The sequence below is a fragment of the Cetorhinus maximus genome, chromosome 12 (assembly GCF_964194155.1).
Source record: "Cetorhinus maximus chromosome 12, sCetMax3.hap1.1, whole genome shotgun sequence".
Classification (NCBI taxonomy): domain Eukaryota; kingdom Metazoa; phylum Chordata; class Chondrichthyes; order Lamniformes; family Cetorhinidae; genus Cetorhinus; species Cetorhinus maximus.
Window position 1 is genome coordinate 51593246 of NC_135890.1, and position 20132 is coordinate 51613377.

Genomic DNA, 20132 nt, shown 5'->3' on the forward strand with positions numbered 1-20132 from the left:
TTGCATTTTTTACCCACTGACTTGAAGGTGACAGTACATCACTGTTATGTAGCAGTTCACTCTTGAGGAACAGTCTGCGCAGAATAACATCTGAGCTTTGCTGAGTACAGAAAGATTTGGTCCCAAGTATTTTTCTGAAGATGGAGCCTTGAAATCCCTATAGCTGCTAGGACGTCTGCTACATGTCATAAACAAAGATTATTCTTTGTCTCATTTCTCACCTTGCTGTGAATAACTAGGTTATAACGAGTGCTACTATGCCAGGCACGGTATTGTTGCACACTGAATATCCTTAAATTTATAAGTTTTTCTTGGTTATACCTTTACTGTATCAGATGTGCATGTCCACTCTTTTTATACTGAAACTTGTTCTGGGTTTGCACCTTCAATATATGATAGCATTGGCAGAAAAAGAGGCTCATTTGTAAATTTCATAATAAATATAACAGAACTTCAAGCACTCAAGGCACAGAGAGGCAGTCTACTAGACAATGTGTTCGCAAAATTGGAATGATCACCTAACTTGGCTACAGTTTAATTTCCTTCCTCATTCATTGGAACACTGGACTACATGCTCGCTAATATGAACCTTTATGGAGCAGCATGAATAAGTAAACATGAGTGAAGCGCTATTTGTTTTGTGTTTTGCAATGTTATGTGAATAGGAAGGTTTGTGTTTGAGGTTTTGTACGATGAATCGGGCATTGGATTGTCTTCAATAGCTCAAGCTGCTTTATTGTGGTAAGTGGAAGGAGTTTTGCATGAATCAAGGTTATTTTGTTGATTATAAGCAAAAATTAAGAGGCATAACTCTGGATAAGAATTTTATCTTTGTCCTCCCTACTGCTGGTGGAAGTGTTCTGCTCTGAGATCACTGTTGAATATGGAGAGTAGAATGTAGGTGGGCTGTAAGTGTAGGCAGTAGGAAGAGACTATAGCATCTCCTTGGATACAGGCTTGGTTTTTTTTGTTTATTGCTTTCTGGCTGATGCCAATTAATTGGGTTTTGTAACCTTAACCTATGCATGTAAAGTATGCATACAGTCAACTGTTTTAGTGGAATTGAGGGACAATCAGTGTTCACCGACATCATATACACCAGGCTTGTCCAACATGCAGCCTGTGGGCCAGATTGTGGCCCGCAAAGCCACTGTTCGAAATGCCAATCAGACATGTAAGTGAAGTTGAAGATTTCTGCAAGGGGCTGCTCCTCCAATCACAGGCCGGTTCGCTCCCATGTTTGCTGCTGATAGTGAGCCTATGAGCCTAGCAACAGCAAATGTGGGAGAGAAACAGACTGTGATTAGAGGAGCAGTGAACACCAGTGGCGGGGAGGATTCTGGGGAAAGAGGTTTTGGGTGGTGGGAAAGGAGGGGCTGCCAGGACCGTGGGGCAAGGGCAGGTTGCTGTCGGGGCCGCAGGCAAATGGGGGGTGCTACTGGGGCTCTGGGGCAGCAGGGGAGTGCTGTCGAGGCTACGGGTTGGGGCGAGGGGTCTGCGGGGCAAGGTTGGGGGGTGGGGGGGGCTGCGAGGGCTGTGGTGCAAGGTGGTGGGGGGTTGCTGCTGGGGTCAGGTGGTGATAAAAGTGTGTGCATGAGAGTGTGGCTGTGTGAGAGTGAGAGCCTGGCTAACTCCCAGCCTCAAAATTCTCTCTCACCCTCATCCCCACACACCAACAGATATTCACACTCTCTCGCATAGTGATTGAGGGTGAGTGAGTGAGCACCCTGAGACTGGGAGTGAGCTGGGGACACGCACACTCACACTATTAATGGTCAGCTTTATTACTCTTTTTTAATTATCAATTTATTGCTTTGACATTGCTTTATTTTTGCCCAGCAAGTTGTTTCTTTTCTTGATATTCAACTTTTTTTTTGAAATTCATGCACCTTTCTGAAATTTTCTCATTGGCCCCTTGAGTGAAAAATAAATGGAAGTGACAAAAAGGTTGGACAAGCCTGATATACACTGTATTCATAGTATCCACAGAGAGAAACTTCTGGTCTGAACTATTTGAAGTGTAATAAATATACTATTCTCTGTTAAAATAACGTTGGAATTTGAAAACAGCTTTGATTACTTCTGTATATCTGATATACATGAATTACTTTTTGGCCTCGGTAAGGGTTTCTATATTTTGAACTGATTTATTAGCTACAAAAGCTTTACGTTACTACCCAGGATAAAATCCACAATCTGTCCCTATGCTGGGTACTTCTTTGTAATTGCAGCACCTTTAGGATCAAACACCTGTTGGTGACAGATGGCATGGCGATACATTACAGGTATTATAACAGATGAGTTGCATATGTTGCAGGTTTGTAAGAAAATCAAGGTATCATGTTTGGGCTGAGGCAGTGACACTTAAAAGTTTATGTAGTTGTCAGAAATTGGAGATAGAGTTACAGGCTGTAATTCATTGCAGCCAAATGTTATTTTTGGATAGTACATATCAGAATGAATTTGTTCAATTACAACTGGCTGTTGGAGCTGAGGAAAATGGAGTTTACATATTGGACCTTTTTGAGAACTGCTTCAGTTCTTCTGTCACAAGAGTGTAGCATATAATATGTGCATATAAAGACACTGTGGTATTGTATCTGGATACACTAACCTGTCATGTTGTAGAGATAGAATGTAACCACTTTCCACTCTATCGGTCAACTTGAGCTGGCATGCATAGCTTTAACCACTAGACTTTGTTTGCTTCAGTGTGTTAAGACAATGTATGTTTTGCCTAAAATATTGAAGTGCAATTCAAGTTAGAATTTTTTTGTAGTGTGACCATTTTTCCAATTACTGTACTATTGCCACTGTTGCTGCTTTTACGTTTTTGGGGCAAATTAAGTTGAGAACAATTTTTATTTACTTTTCTGTATTTTCTCCCATGACTTCAAGTGGGTAACTTTAAAAAAAATTGCAGTAATGCAAATGATGTTATACCCACTGGTGACCTGCTCTTTTTTGACATTGTATTTTTGTTTTTTACAGCAAGACCACATGATTTTTTTGATGCGCAAACAATGGATGCCATAAGACATCGTGCCATCTGCTTTAACCTGTCGACCCACATTGAAAGTCATGGAAATGGGCATAGTGTTGTGTTCCATAGCACAGTGAGTAAAACTTTGCCAATGGACTGCTCTTCCAATCATGAAGCTGTTAACTTTCAGGCATGGAAATAAATTTTAACTATCACAGCATCCTTCCATCTCTATGCACTTGAGACTATAAGTAAAATTGGGCAGGAAATACATGGGATAAAAGATTGAGACAGAGACAATGTCTGTCAGGTGAGAACATGTAGTTCATTACTTGGTTAAACTAAACATGCAGCTTCCTTGTGTTAACCAAATAAGTCTATATACAAGACAACCCACATCTGTAACACCATTATATTTACACTGGCCACATTCCTGTCCCTGCAAATTATGGCATTCTGATTTGTGCCAATTGGTGAATGGCTGCTTTGTACAGAAGACCTTGTGCAATGACTACGTTAAACCCCTATGGCCCACGTTATCAAATTGCACACATGAAATCTCTTAAACATCAACGAGGCCTCCCAATTGATTTAGTAGGTCAGACAATGCTTAGTGTATTGTTTATCCATAAAATCCTGAATGATTTATTTATGTTGATTTGGTTGATCTTGGCTAAGTAGCAGTTGGCATTCCACACTTGGCCTCTGCAACCTGGACTGGAGTGGTAAAATCAACTACTGTAGATCACGGCGTATAAGTCAACATTTCAAGCTTCAAAAAAAATCCCTCCACAAACGGGTCAACCTACACACCATGTATAAAGTATGTCAAGCCAAGCAACAAAAAAGGAATGTAAGTACTCGGACTCGCCTCCATTGTGGAGGCACTGAAACACTATACAGCGCTTACGTGGGAAAATGGTGAAGCCGAACTCTACACTTTTTTTGGGGGAGGATGAATATTTTCAGTATTTTTGATGAATCCAGTTTGTTCTGGTGCCTTGCAAATGGACATTTGTGCTGAAAGAAAGTACATCAATTTCCACCCGTCTAACTGCAGCCAGCCAACGAGAGGCACTGAACACATTAAATTATGTGACAAAATTCAAACTTTTTCCTTCCTATCATAATCCACCAATAGCAAAATGACATAGGGGACCGTCGATCTGTATTTGATTTATTGATGCATGTGAAACTCCATTAAAAATTCCGGCTCCTGCTCTCAAATCAATCAAAGTTACACATATTCATTTTACATAAAAACTATTCATTTATTAACACAACTCAAAGATTCTTTTTAGACATACACCCTACTCTAATTGCCTTTAATACCGTCCACCAGTGCCCCACCTCGAGTTTCAGCAAGTAACAAGATCCCCGCTAAAATGCCCTAGGCTGGGACAATCCCCAGAGCGGATGTGATAAAATGTGCACACACCACCCATAGAACTTTCTTCACTGGATAGTTTTATAGCTCACATAAAATAAGAAAAATGTCAATAAACAGGATGAAAAATTTAACATACTTTTTATTATAAATTCTCGACATGGTTTAAATAAATGATTTCTTTTAAAGTTGTAAATCATCTTTTTTCATATAACCATAAAGTTCAGTGATGTTTCCCCATGGTATGATGAATTCATAGTCATACTGTATTTCAACATTTAAAAAAAAATTATTTCACAACTGATATATTTCCTCAGTCTGCCTGGATTATATTAGCAGATGCCGAGTATAGACTGAAAACGTGTGGTTGTCTTATATGACAGGTTGGTATATACGCTACAGTACTTTTTTCCCTGTTAATGCCTGTGTATGCACATTGGCTGAGAATTGGACCATACTATATATACCTCAAATCTCAGTGCTCCCTGTACAGCAATGTCCACTTGGGCAAGCAGTACAGATGCTCATGAAACTGTGTACCTGAGCAAGGGTAATGGCGAAACAAGGGAGAAAATTGTGTACAAAAAAGAATGCAGCTGTTCCAAAGGCTTGAACTTGCTCTCATGAGCATAAGGTAGTTCATTTTTTTTTCTGCCAACTCAGTTCAGATTCTGCAGTATTCTTGACACCAGCTATTGTGCTGAAGTTCGTGTCTCCACTGAGCTGATGTTCAAGCCTGTCTTGGGCAGGTGGTGCAGTTAAGTGCAGGCGATAGTCTAACTTGTGATATGTCATTAAAATCAAAACTACAGCACAAGGCTTGGAGTGGAAAAAGATTAAATGCCTGAGGGGAAAGCATAAGATAGGTTCTTTGAGTAGCTCCTGAGTTAGCCTCTCCCCACCCCCTCAAAATATTCAATTTTTTGTTTGGAGGCCTGGTGCTTCTGGAGGAAGATACCCATATCCCTTCCATGCAACTTCTACATTGCTGACTTCTACAGTCCATCCCATAGTATTCGAGAAGGTCATGGGTAGCGCCATGTATGCAATTTTTAGCAAAACATTGACAGCTTCTGGATAGTAGCATATAAACAGTGCTAACTTAAACAATGCTCTTTATTTTTCTGATCCTATTCTGAAACTTTCCACTCACCTTCAGTCTCCCTCTTGGACCATGTATTTTGTCATCTCTCCTTGTCCATTACTGCTTGCATTACTATTTCTCAACCATGACTCACCTGAGATGTTGATTTTATTAAGTGTAATATGAATTCTAGTTATTAAAATCAGTAAACTTGCCTCTGATAGCAAGATTTCTGGTGGCAGCAAAGCAGAAATATAAATGAACTGGCGCATTCTTTCTGAGATGTTAATTCCTGAAATGGGATCTTGACACTCATTTCTGACCCAATCGCCAGCAACAGCAAGATCTGCTGTTTTAAATCTGGGCAGAAGCTGGGTGACTTGTTAGTTAAGCCATACAGTCAGCAATTTACTTTCAGTATTTACTAAGCTGTGTCAAGTCCCCAAATTTGGGGAAAATGGCTGACTAATATTTCTCATGGAAAGCCAGGGCCATGTATAAATATGTCTCATGTACAGTTCCTGTTTACGCGCCAAATCAATTTAAAGTAAAAACTGGACACCCTCTGCAGTAGTGTGTTTCATAAGCAGTGTGCATCAGAATTGGGTTAGTTGGTAGCTCTGGCCTCTGAGGCAGAAATTTGTGGGTTCAAATCGCACTCCAGAAAATTGGGCACAACAATATAGGCTGACACTCACTCAAATGCATTACTGGGGGCATGCTGATCTGTCAGAGGTGCCGTATTTTGGATCAGACATTAAACTAGGACCCTGTCTACCCTCTCAAGTGGACATAAAAGAACCAATCATGCTATTTCAAAGAAGAGCAGGGTAATTATCCCCAGTGCCCTGGCCAATATCTATCCCTCAATCAAATTACACAGAACAGATTATCTGGTCATTATCACGTCGTTGTTTGGGAGAGTTTGCTGCAAGTAAATTGGCTGCCACTTTTCTTACATTGCAACAGCAACTACTTTTCAAGAAGTATTTCATTGGTTGTAAGTGCTTTAGGACTTGTGGTTGTGCAAAGTGCTATATAAATGCATGCCTTTCTTTATGCAAAAGGGTCATTTATGTTATCCTGCTATAAATCCACCTTGCGCAGTAAAATTCAGAGCACTAGCATCCCAGTGCATGCTGTAACTGCTGGATGAAATTTCACAATATAAAGCTACTCGAGTCATATTCAGTACATTTAGAGACAGAATGGTATGTTGGTTGACAAACCAGATACTTTTCAAACCTCAAATCTTGAAAATCTGACCTTTTAAGCTCATTGACCTTTTAAGTAAAAAAAAAGTGCCATTGAGAAGAAAGAGTCTGTTTCCTTTTAGTTACCATGTGCAGGGAGAGCTAATTCTAAAGTGACAAATATTGATGATGAGAAAACAGGTGCCTGTAATAAAAGCTTCATTTATAAGGTCCACAAGGTTCCAGATTTTTGGGCAGCAATGTCCTCCCGGGAGAGGTGGGGCGGGGTGGGGGAGGTTGTGCGGGAGAGGGCGTGATGTCCGTCCAGAAGGGAAGCACTGTGTGCTCCCTGGAGAGGGTGGGGGGGGGGTGGAATGTGTGGTGTGGTGGATTCCCTGAGCAGGTCTGTGCGCTCTTTTGTGCATATGCACAGAAAAGCGCACAGATCTTCCTGTGGCAAAGTGCTGCCATTTTAAAAAATTTATTAAAGGTAAGAAAAAATTTTCCTGACATGTCCCCTCATGTGACACTGTCACATGAGCTGGGACATGTCCATTGCTTTTAGTTAAAAATTTTCAGAACATTTTAAATCCCTCGTGAAACCTCATCTCGCCTGTGGATGAGGTTTCATGCTTTTTCGAAAGGCCGCCCGGGCTCTCGGCCCGCCTGCCAACCTTAAGATTGGACGGGCAGGTCCGTTAATCATTTAAATTATTTTTTTAATGGCCTTAATAGGCTGTTGACAGCTCAGCGGGCGCACAGCTGAACTGACAATCTAAATGACACAGGGTGACGTCGGGGGACACGCCCGACGTCACTCCGTGTCATTTTACGTGTCGGTGAGCGGGCCCTACCCCTGCTCGCCGACTGGAAAATGCTGCCCATAGCTGTAGGTATATTACATTTTTGTGTAGGTTTTTCAGTTATGGGCAGATTTCCGTTTCTTTAATAAAGGCAAATTGTTCCTTCTAATTTTCATTTCAAAAATTTTAAAAGGAAAATTTGGGTAGGCACTGTTGTAATGTCAATGCGATTAATTTATGATATAAAGATGGTGTTCCCACTAGCATGTGTGTAACTTTGCTCTGGGAACTTTCTTTTTTGCAACGTCTAATCTTGATCTAAATATTTAGCTTTAATTAACTGAAGACTATTATCTCTGACCCATTTGTAGAGAATTCTAGCATTTGCTTACAAGATTTCAGGCTTTCTGGATGACAGTTTTGCATTTTTAATAAACATAATAAAATTAAAACCCTAGTTAGTTAAGGAAGTTGGTTTTTTGACCTGAAATAGTTGTTATGGGCATCAAGTTTATCAAGGGCGAGCTGTAACAGACAAAGGAACTGGTGAAGAAAAGCACACTGCAATTGCTTGGAGCTGCTGGGTTATTTTTGTCATTTAATGCATTAACGCCTCAACATAAGTCAGCCAGTGTAATTCTGCCAAGTTGGTGAGCAGAATGATTTAGCTGTACAATAAATTGCCATACTCTCATTTTATGAGGCTATGTTTCTAGGTATTTATTATACCTTAATTCTGGCTATTATGCTCCCATAATAGCTTTGATATTCTACAGCTGGTTGGAACACAAGTCATTTTATTGACCTTGTACTTGGGGTTCTATATCTGATCAAAGAAATAACAGGGAGCCATCTAGTGGCAGCACTTAGTGTGGATCTGTTCTATCCTTTGTGAATTAATCAGAAATTCTGCAATGGGACCAGGAACCCAATAAATGCTTTATAGCTTGGGTATTACATGGGTGAGTGTGTTAACAAAAGTGAATGGCTTGTTTTAGTTCTTTCTCACTTTTGTAGTTGCATCCCTGTTTCGAATCCTTTATTTCTTTTTCCCAGCTCTGTGTATTCCAACTTGTAATGTGTGCCTACTGCTGCTCTTTCCCTTTCTGACTAATTCATTACAAAATGGCCCTAAAATGGCAATCTTTCCCATAAGAGACACGATGGCTAGCGCAGGAAATGAAAAGTGTCACTATGGATGAGAGTGAGGGGTATAGATGGGGTAATGCTGTGTATTTGACTTACTATGCTCCACCTAGTAACATTTAACACAGAGTGCGCTGAGTGGAGTATCTTACTGTCTTGTATAAAATTCAGAGAAAATGTTTAAACATCCTGTAGCTGAAAGGCTTGATGCCGCACTGTTGCAGAACTGTAGGTTCAAGTGCTATTATCACTTTTAGTGTGGAGATTTTGGAATAAAGAGAATGTGGCTATTGCAGAAGTACAAAACTGCAGCCTGCCAACTCGGGCGAATTTAAGCATTTGGCACTTTTTTCAAACCAACTCTGATTTCAAAATTCTTTGAATTTGAACCTCTGAGCATTTGTGGTTTGCCAAGATTCTCCCTTTCAACCGTGCAGTTGGACCCTCCTCATCAGTGAAAGTGTGTGGAATTAGAACCTGCAACCATATTCAAGAGGTGCCATTGATCAGACTGAGGAACAGGAGTTTCTTTAAGAGGTGGTACCATTTATGTCTGTCCCACCAGTGCTAATCACAGCGAGTACCTCAGGATGCATTTCAATGCTGGATGCAGAGTGTGTGGAAACTTTTCCTTTTGACCCACAGTGTATAAACTGTCTGCAGCTGTATTTACTTTGCCCTTGATAGTGTGAATTGTCAAAACTTATGCCCACTACATCAAGTAACCCACATGGGGACAGGGGAGAGTATAGGGGAAGCTGTCTTAGATGCTAATATTGTGATAATCAGAGTAGAAGGAAAGGGGCCTGTTGGAGGGCAAGTAGATATATAACTCCTTTAAGAAATTGCTGCCATTCATACTGCTGTGTTGGTCATGTAATCGTTGACCTCTTTCTTCCACCTGCCCTTCATAGGATTACATGGGATATACAGCACAGATATATCTCAGAAGCAGGCCATTCTGAGTTTGGGCCATCAGTTCATGCCAGAATTTATGCTTCACTCACGCCTCCTCCCATCTTCCCCATCTAATATGCCATTATAACGATCTATTCTCTTCCTTACGTTTGTCTAGCTTCTCCTTAAATGCATCCATACTATTCACTTCAACCGTTCCCTCTGGTTGCGAGTTCCACATTCTTATCACTCTTTGGGTAAAAAAAAGGTTTCATCTATATAAAACCTTGTACTGAACAACACAACATCCATTTTGCAATATACCTGCAAGGCAAAGGAAGATTTTTGAGTGGTGGTGGTATGAAAAGTGGCTTTAATCCAAGGAACTTGACTTTCTTGTCCAGAATATTTGTTACTTATTTTCCATTCCACTCCCATTGTGGGAACAACTTCAAAAGGAGACAGTGGGGGAAGGGGAGAGGAGGAAATTATGTCTTTGTTTCTGATGGAAAGATGCAGAAACCTCTGCTCACTGAGGATATAGAAAAAATACCATTAGGGCATTTGTTTCATAGTATCAAAAGACATGCAATGATTCTGTGCCACACTTGATCCGATGTTTTTAAACTCCTTTTAAAGGAAAAATCCAAGTTGTTAATTATAGACTATACAAGTAGAGTTCAGTGGATTTCCTTACATCACTGACATGATAAACCTGCATAGGAAATACCCAAGTTTTAAGAGGGAGGAGTACATCACATGCGCAAAATACTCCTGTTTGGTTTCACACCAAGTCCCAATCTGTTCGGTGTTCACTGTTTTGAATAGCATGCAGAAACTCCATAATTTTGGCAAATGAGAGCTTGGTCTTGGTTCAGTGGGACTTGATTTAGTTAGATTAGAAATTGAAAAGATTACCAGTTGAATCCTGTGCAGAACCTTGTCATTCTACTGTGGTACACAGCTAACAGATGAGTTGACTTGCCACCAAGCTCTATTGGACCCAGCGGAAGTTGGTGTGATTGGGGAGGTACAGTGTTTTAAAAGCCTCCTTTTACTTGGGTGATCCAATTTTGTTGTGCAATATTGATTCACATTAACAAAAGCTAGAAAAATGTTAATCTGATGGCAAATTTAAGATTGTAGCGAGTAGATTACTATGATGATTCTCGACAGTACTTGTATAAAGTAAACAGTACAGATTAAGGAAAATAATTCTTTGGCTATATAATGGAGGAATATCTTGCATGTTTTGGTATTTGTCCACAAGAGGGCAGCCCACACTAAAAGAAACATCACCATTGCTTTTCAGTCAGAGTTGCAGCAGTAATTGGTATCAGTTGTTTTTCCTATTGTAGTTGAAGATTGGATACAAGATAAAAGCTGTTTATGTAGCACCTTTGTAATCGCAGGGTATTCAAAGTACTTTTTGAAGTGTTGTTACTATTATAGTATAGAGAAACACACCTGCTAACTTTTCTAAATTGAGTGCCAGTATTGCATCCCATACAGGAATGCTTATTATACAGTGTAGCCACAAAGCTAGAAATTATATTTTTGACCTGGATGATTAAGCAACTAGAGTACCCTTAAAGGCATTTGATTGTTAAAACCACTGGGTATTTGAATCCTCTGAAAACTTAGGGCTACATTTAGAATATTGTATACAACTTTGAACACCTCTTTCGAAAGGCATTCAAGGTTAAGATTGTAGCAACAGACTGATTCTGCGACTCGGTCTCTTGCACAGGATTTCATACCTAAGCTTCTATTTTGAGACTTATGTGGGTCTGGAGAGTGGTCTACTGTGCTGATTCATATTGAACAATTAGAAGTTGATGTGGTATGTACATGTTCTTTCTGTCTGCAAAGAACAGGGCCCTGTCGTCGTAATTCTTAGCACACAGGATTATTCAGCAAATGTTGCCCATATATTGGTATTCTTGCAAAGTGTCCAGATGATTGCAAGATGAAAAGCTTCAACATGTCTCTCTTTTTCAGCAATACTCAAGTTCTGTCCTACCAAATGACTAATCTAATATCTCTACAAATCAAGTTTGCCACATTTAATAATGTGTCCTATTTGTAGAAACATTGCTAATAAAATACCTTGAGGTTAATCCAGTCTTATCCCTTTTGGAGATTTTTCCCTACAAGATTTATGTGGCCATGTCAGCTTTCATGACACATCACAGTACCTATTCATTAGAGCACTTTGCCCAGGAAACAGGCGGTATGCAGGTTAGCAGAAAAGCTACTCGGCCTCCCCAGCACTCTTAAATGAAGGAGTGCTTTTTTTTAAAAAAATGCCAAATGGCAGACAGACCATGCCTCCATTACATAATTGGTGCTTTCTGCCAAATAAAGTCAAGCTCCACACACAGCTCCCTTAAAATAGGAGAAACTGCAGAGATAAGTCTTTACTTTTAAAACATAACCAGTTTCAACTTTGATTATAAAATGTTCTAAAGTTCTGTTCTCAACGTTTAAGTTTTTTTCGTCGAATGTAGTTACATGTACACATGTGAAGCTAGCTGTTTCACACTGCCACTATGCAATAGCAATACGAGTAGTGTTCTACACTAACAGGATGCTACCATCAAGCCAAAAAGCCTATCACACGCATGAGTAATGTGGTATATGAATTTCATGCCAGTGTGATATTAGGTATGTAGGCCGTACGTCCCCAAGACTGGTGGATCGTATCACACAGCATGCCCTAGCCGCTGTTCACGACAGGCAAGGTACAGACTGTACCCAACCAGCCTGCGCTTGCAAAACTCAAAACTGTGTCCATCATTAGATGTGATTCTGCAATCGGACAGCATTTGCTAAATAATCCTCAGTGTGCTAAGAATTACGCTGACAATCAACTTAAAATTGTCAGCTGGGCTCGCAGTGTGGTGCATTTGTGTGTACTAGAAGCTACATATATTAGTGTACACAGCCCTAATCTTTGAGACACAGCATGTACACTCATTGCATCTGTTTCAGTTAAACAAAATAAGTGGCAGTCATTTGCTGACTCATTCCTCAGGGTAATACCATGACCAATCAAGGTCAAGCTGCCCAGTTTGAATTTCAAACAAAGGCAGTTATCTGTCAGTCACCATCACTGGTAGAGGAGTTGCCATGGAGAATGTACCAAAGAGTGTCCGCTTGCCAACCAATCAGCACTCTCTTCACATATAGTATAAATTGTTGCTTTCACTTTATATTGGTATTCTTGCAAGTGTCCTGATGAGTGCAAGATGAAAAGTTAATTTCAGAGATATTAGATTAGGAATGATGCATTTTTGAAGCTCCCCCATATTTCATTGGCATAACCCAATTCTGCAGGTGGAAATTGTTAACTGGATTTTATGGTTACTGTAGATGTACTTCAGGATGCTTTATATCTTCTCAAAAGATTGGAACAGTAAATTACCTGTTTACCTCTTGGGCACTTGCTTATCAAAAATCCATCGTGGAATAGAATTTTGTTCAGTTTCTTGTATAATTTCAATGAGATTTTCTTTCATTGTAGAATTACATTATTTTCACTCAGTTTGAATTTTTCTAAATCTTTAGGTAATAGCACGAAGGAGGGAAGATTCTGGGAAGGTGAAAGTGCTGCTTCACTGGACACCAGAAGACATGTAAGTCATTGTACCTTGAGCGCCACCGTCCTTTTAAAGGTCAAAAGTTGATCGATTCATGTTCAGATGTCACCAGGTTTTATACAGGGTAGCTGTGAAGGTACCGCACTAAAGTTGGGTGCAAGCATATTTAGTTACTTTGAAACCAGAAAGCCTTTAATGTAATTTAACTTCAGTTGTAGGGCTAGAGCAATACTCCTACTTGAGTCAAAAGATTGAAGGTTTAAGCTCCACAGTGACATTTGGCAAAGAGGTGTTTTGCAATAGCCTGAGGTAGTGAAAGGTGCTCTCTAAAGGCACCTTTCCTTCCATGGAATATTTAAGTCCTGAAATGAATCATTTGGTTGATAAGTATGCACTGGTGTTTTTGAGATGCTTAGTCTAATTCCAGTTTCCGATTTGCTCCTCATACCCTGTAGATACTTGACTCCTTTCTTTTCAAGTAATGGTTGAATGCTAATTTGTATGGACATTAGCTAAACTTCTGTTTGTGGCAGAGAATTTCACATCCCTGCCACCCTTGTGTAAATTTGCCTGAACTTTCCCGTGTTAATTTTTTGTGATGTTAACATTGTTTTCTGGCTGCTGTATAGAACTTAATTTATCTACCTCTTCATCGTTTTGGCCCACTTCATAATCATGTTAGGAAGTGTTTGATGAAAAATGGCCATGGTCCATCTCGTTCATCTTCTACGATTCAGGCAGTTGCATGATATAATGACAATGGAGTTGATTGGTATGATTTACTCATCAGTCTCTATCAATTAATCTACAACAAACCTGGACAAATGCTTCAGACACACAAGTTCAAATCCCAATTTCAACTAACTTATTTAAATCTGAAATAAAAAGTTAGTCTCAGTAATGGTGATCAGGAAACTACCGGATTGTCATAAAAACCCTATCTGGTTCCCTGATATCCTCCAGGGAAGGAAAACTCTTGTTCTTATCCAGCCTGGCCTGCATGTGACTCCAGGTCCCACAGCAATGTGGTCAACTCTTAACTGTCTTCTGAAGTGCCACAGCAAGCCACTCAGTTGTATAAAACCCTTACAGAAAAGCTGAAAAGAAATAAAACTGAACAGATCACCCAGCATCGACCTCGGCAACGGAAAGGATGAAGGCACACCCCACCCTGTCGCCTCTGCAAAGCCCTTCTCACTAACACCTGGCAACTTGTGCCAAAATTGGGAGAGCTGTCCCACAGACTAGTCATGCAACAGCTAACATGGTCATGCTCGCCGAATCATGCCTTTCAGGTAATGTCCCAGACTCTTGTATCACCATCCCTGGGTGTGTCCTACCCCGCTGGTAGGGCAGACCCACCAGATGTGGTCTCACAAAGGTGTGCAGTTGGAAGAGAAAGGCCCTGGGTGCCCTCAACACCGACTCTGGACCCCATGAAGTCCCATGATTTCAGGGCACACCTGGAGTACAGTGAGCAATTCGGGTTTCACACCTTGGGAAGAATATATTGCCCCTGGAGGGAATACAGCATAGGTTTACTAGTATAATATCTGGACTCCAAGAGTTAAATTACGAGGAGAGATGACACTAATTGGGGTTGTGTACCCTGGAATTTAGCAGGTTGAGGGGTGATTTGATTGAAGTTTTCAAGATATTGAGAGGGGTAGATAGAGAGGAGCTATTACTATAAGAAAGGCCAGGACTTTTGGGGAGTGGCGTAGTCTAAAATTTGAGCCAGACATTTTAGGAGTGAAATTAGGCAACATGCAAAGAGTGTAGAAATTTGGAACTCTCTTCTGCGATTGGCAGTTGATGCTAAATCAATTAATTTTAAAACCGAGATTGATTTTTTGCTTAGACAAAGGTATGAAGAGACATGGGCAAATGCAGGTATACGTGGAGTTGGTTTGCTCATTAGCCATGATCTCACTGAAAGGAGGAACAAGCTCAAGAGGCTAAAAGGCCTATTCCTGTTTCTAAGTTGCTAACTGCTTCAACAGTTAGATCACAGGTATATTCTTTCAGCGGAATGATTTTTGACAAGATTCTTGTTGACCTTGTTGATTCTGTCATACCATATGTCTAACAGCTATTAACCACTGGTGAATGCTCAAAACCTGTGTGTCTGGAGCTATGCATTTATGAACAACTTAATGCATGATCTGTAACTAAAGCTATGTCTATCCCCTTTCTTAAGTCATTTGACCTGTTTGGGAGCTGAAAGCTTATTGCCTGACTTCCTACTCTCCAGCCCCCGGCCCCAGGAAGCTTGCACTGCAGTGGTTGAATTATCATATCTTAATCTGAAAGACGCAATTTGTTTCATAGCCCAATTTTTTGAAGACTCAGTTTGCCCCTCTGAGACCCCTAACTGTGCACCCCTGGTCTTGAGAGAGCATGTTTTAGTTAGGTAGTAACAGTCTACCCTTGCCGGATTTATATCCTTGATTTCTTTGACTGACAACACTGACAAACCTTACCTCAGGTTAAAATTACAAATAGGAACATAAATAGGAGCAGGAATCAACCATACAGCTCCTCGAGCCTGCTCCACAATTCAATACCATGGCTGATCATCTAGCTCAACTCCATTTTCCTGCCTTTTCCCAATGTCTTTTGATTTGCTAGTGCACGAAAATGTATTAAATCTCAATCTGAAATGTACTCACTGAGGGTCTGCAGTCCTCTGGTGTTCCCCCTTTCCCCAAACCCTGTTCCTGACCACCCCACCCCCTCCACAGCCTGTTACACACTTTCAGCAAGGAAGGCTCTGTGTCTTAGTTTTGACTTCACCAACCGGCATGGATCCTATTGACACCATGTCCACCTGCGAAGGCAGATGGGGCCTCTGTTTAATGTCTCCTCTGAAAAGCAGCAGTCCCTCTACTACACCAAAGTGTTGGCCTCGACTTTGCGCTCAAGTCTCTGGTGCCGAGGTGCCACTTTTTTTTTTAAAAAAGCATATCTTGGGCCTAGGTAATCAAATACTTGTGTAACTATGGTACTGTTTAGACACAAGTTTTTGGAAAATACACACCACCCAGTATCATGCTTTTGAGAATTCAAGTTTGAGATCTCCAATCTCTAGTGTTTACTTGAGATGAATTAACAGAATGGGCACTTCAATCATAAGACCAAAAATTTATATTTTTTGCCAAATTTTAACTTTCTTTAAATGTTTACACATAAAGCATAAAGTCCATTAATAAGAAGGACAAACACATGCATGTGCACACATGACCATGGCGTTCTGCAATTCAGAAGAAGTAGCAATGACCCACATTAGGTTGTATTTGCCAGAATGGTGTTGGCATCCAGCTTATCTCTAAGAATACTAAATTGTGAAGCATTTAGTTTGAAAAAGGAGTAGATTTGCTTTGGAGAAAGAAGTCTAGAATGTCATTTTCAGCACATGCTGCAAGTTTTTGATAATTTCTCAATGCATTTGTATTGAGCAAACAAATGGTTTGATATTCTTATGAAAATTGATTTGAAATTAGATTGAATTAACATGAATCCATTGACAATGAAACATTTTATCTCATGCGTTTGATTAATTTGTTCAGCTATAAAAGTTACAAGTAATGCATTAGTAAATGGGCTTTGAAATTAATAGAACTCTTTCTTGTTTACAAGCCATGGAATGTAGCCAGATCTGATCAGAGTTTTGGAGGAACACAAGTTGAGGTTCATTGTTTGTTTTAATCATTCCTGCATGATGCCCGAGAAAAAATACATTTTTTAGACTGTTAACTTTCATGGTTTTGCCTTAAAAAAAATAGGTTGTGACTGTAGATGTAAATGTTTGTTATCACAAACAGAGTAATTCTTTAATATGTAACCAGTTATCACTGTATAAAGTAAGTTAAAGCTTTTTATTAATGTTCATAACTTTTCCAAAGACTAGTGGCATTTTAAAATGAAATGTGATGTTTTGGTTTAAGCTGTTAGGTAACTGTACCCAAACTAGATATGTGCTACATGTTGTAATATGCAAGTTAAGTTGGCTTCATGGTAAAATGGATGTGTTGATGGTTGTTGGGTCATCTGATCGATGGATAGAATTTTTTTTTCCCCAATAGGTTTTCATCTATTCTAAAAGATTTCTTGCTTCTAGAGATATATTTGGGTTCCTTTCCTGTTATCCTGTAGCAGAAATATTTCAAGCAATACGTAAGAGATATGAACCCAAGCTAAGACTCTATATTGTCTTAACTTAAACTACTTGAAGAATTAATTAAGTTTAGCATGCAGACAAACATAAAGAAATGGACTCTGTTCAGAATGCAGCTAGGTATAATTAAACAGCAATTGACTCTCTTTCCCATTTTGGTGTGATGTGGAGTATTTTCCAACTGGTCTGTATATTTAACTTTGAGAAAATATGATGTTTTTATTAAATGGCTATCATGTAATTGACTCATACCTTGCAATTCTTGAAGCATCTGTTTCCTCAGATAAGAGAGATATGCAGTTTATCTTTTTTTAAAAAATCCCGTTTCTGACATTTGAAATATTCACGACAATTGGACTGACAATTCAACCCTGAACTGAGCTTCTGACCCTTTTATCTTTCTCAGCATCAAAACCGCCTACTTCCATCTCCATAATATTGCCCATTTCAGCTCCTTCTTCTGTCCATTTGCTGATATAAACCCTCATCCATGCTTTTGTTACCTCCAAGCTCAGCTGTTCCAATACTCTGCAGGTCAACTTCTCATCTTCAACTCTTTGTAAAGTTTAGCTCATCCAAAATATGTATCTTAACTTTCACCATCCTGTTCAAAAGCTTGAATCTCCCTTGTTTCTTGCTGACCCGAAAAGCTAGTCATAATATGATCTGATCAGAAGTTATGTCCTGTACTAAGCACTCTACTGTTTCTTTCATTCTATTTGTACAAGCTTTTTCTTAAAACAGCAATTACTGAACACTTAAAAACAGAAAATGATAGAAATATAAAGGGCCATCAGCATTTAAGACCGATTTACATTTTTGGTATAGCCTTTGTGTTAGACTGCAAGGTCTAGAACCAAAACGTTAATCCCCTTTTTAAATTTCAGCATCCTCGTTGCCTTGATTGTTCTGCAGTGGTTGGACATGATTAAGTTCTAAGTGAACATGAAAGACGGAGGGATTGTAGTTCATGGTTTGCCAATTCAGCACCATTCATGGAATAGTCTTAATGCTTTTTTTTCTTGTTTTCAATACTTTACGCTTGTCTATATTAAATTTTTCCCAGCACTGACGTTTGACAACTTGCCTGTTTTCTCCAGCTCATTTGATAATTTTGTTCACCATTCACTGGTGACTCAACATTCACCCTCATCGTCTGTGAATTTCAGCAATGCACGTTGAGCTTCTTGATCCAAGTTTTGGTGTAAATTAAAGATAGTGGGGATGGCGACATTGATCCTCTGGCTCCCATTCAGCATTTACCCACATAGGAACAAGAATTTGACCTAGGCACCAGAAGTGACTGTCTCACACCAAGCCTTGTCAGCCCTGCAAAGTCATCCTTACTAATGTCTGAGGGCTTGTGCCAAAATTGGGAGAGCTGTCCCACAGATTAGTCAAGCAACAGCCTGACATAGTCATATTCACGGAATCATACTTTACAGACATTGGCCAGACACCACCATCATCATGCCTGGATATGAGCTGTCCCACCGGAGATGGCAGCAAAGCAGTATACAATCAGGAGGGATGGAGGGATTTACCCTGGGAGTCCTCAACATTGACTCCGGGTCCCATGATGTCTCATGGTATCAGGTCAAATATGGGGAAGGGTATCTCCTGCTGGTTACCTCCTACCGCCCTCCTCAGCTGATGAATCAGTACCCCTCCATGTTGAACGTCACTTGGAAGAAGTACTGAGGGTGGCAAGGGCACAGAATGTACTTTTGATTGGGCGACTTCAATGCCCATCACCAAGAGTGGCTTGGTAGCGCTACTACTGATGAGCTGGCCGAATCCTAAATGACATTGTCGCAGACCCAGTCTAGTAGCTGACGGTGAGGGAACCAGCAAAGGGGAAAAACCCTACTTGACCTCGTCCTCACCAGTCTACCTGTTGCAAATGCATCTGCCCATGACAGTATTGGCAGGAGTGACCACTGCGTGGAGACGAAGACCTGCCTTTGCATTGAGGATACCCTCCATGTTGTATGGCACTATCACCATGCTAAATGGAATAGTTTTCGAACTGATCTAGCAGCTCAAAGCTGGGCATCCATGAGGTGCTGCGGGCCATAAGCAGAGCAAAATTGTATTCCACACAATCTGTAACCTCATGGCCCAGTATATACCCCACTCTACCATGATGCTAAAGGCAGGGGAATCAGTCCTGGTTCAATGAAGAATGTAGCAGTACTAGGCATACCTAAAATTGAGGCGTCAGCTTGGTGAAGCTATAACACAGGACTACTTGCATGCCAAACAACATAAGCAGCACGCGACAGAGCTAAACGATCCCACAACCAATGGGACAGACCTAAGCTCTGTAGTCCTGCCACACCCGCATGAATGGTGGTGGACAACTAAGCAACAAGCTGGAGTAGGAGGCTACACAAATAGCTCCATCCTCAATGATGAGGGAGCCCAGTACATCAATGCAAAAGGAAAGGCTGAGGCAGTTGCAGTGATCATCAGCCAGAAGTGACGAGCAAATGACCCATCTCTGCCTCCTCCAGAGGTCCCCAGCATCACAGATGCCAGTCTTCAGCCAATTCTATTCACTCCACATGATATCAAGAAACAGTTGAAGACACTGGATACTGCAAAGGCTATGGGCCCTGACAACATTACAGTAATAGTACTGAAGACTTTTGCTCCAGAACCAGCTGCGCCCTTAGCCAAGCTGTTCCAGGTGAGCTACAACACTGGCAATGTCCTGTCCGCAGAAAGAACAAATCCAAACTGGCGATTACCACATTAGCCTACTCTGGATCATCAATGAAGTGATGGAAGGTGTCATTGACAGTGCTTTCAAGCGGCTCTTACTAAGCAATAACCTGCTCACTGACGCTCAGTTTGG

The 20132-nt window shown here is 40.5% G+C and overlaps 1 protein-coding gene across 14 annotated transcripts in view; it reads left to right on the top strand.

Annotated features, from left to right (window-relative positions):
- aebp2 (AE binding protein 2) overlaps window positions 1-20132 on the top strand; it is a 147417-nt gene that overhangs the window by 49775 nt on the left and 77510 nt on the right. For all 14 annotated transcript variants that reach the window (XR_013578142.1, XR_013578145.1, XR_013578143.1 and 11 more), the window contains exons 5-6: window positions 2992-3116; window positions 13064-13131. Coding sequence is in view for 5 of the 14 variants with exons in the window: in XM_078553588.1 (XP_078409714.1) it covers window positions 2992-3116; window positions 13064-13131 (193 nt within the window). In the remaining 9 variants the exon portion in view is untranslated. The remainder of the gene's footprint in view (window positions 1-2991; window positions 3117-13063; window positions 13132-20132) is intronic.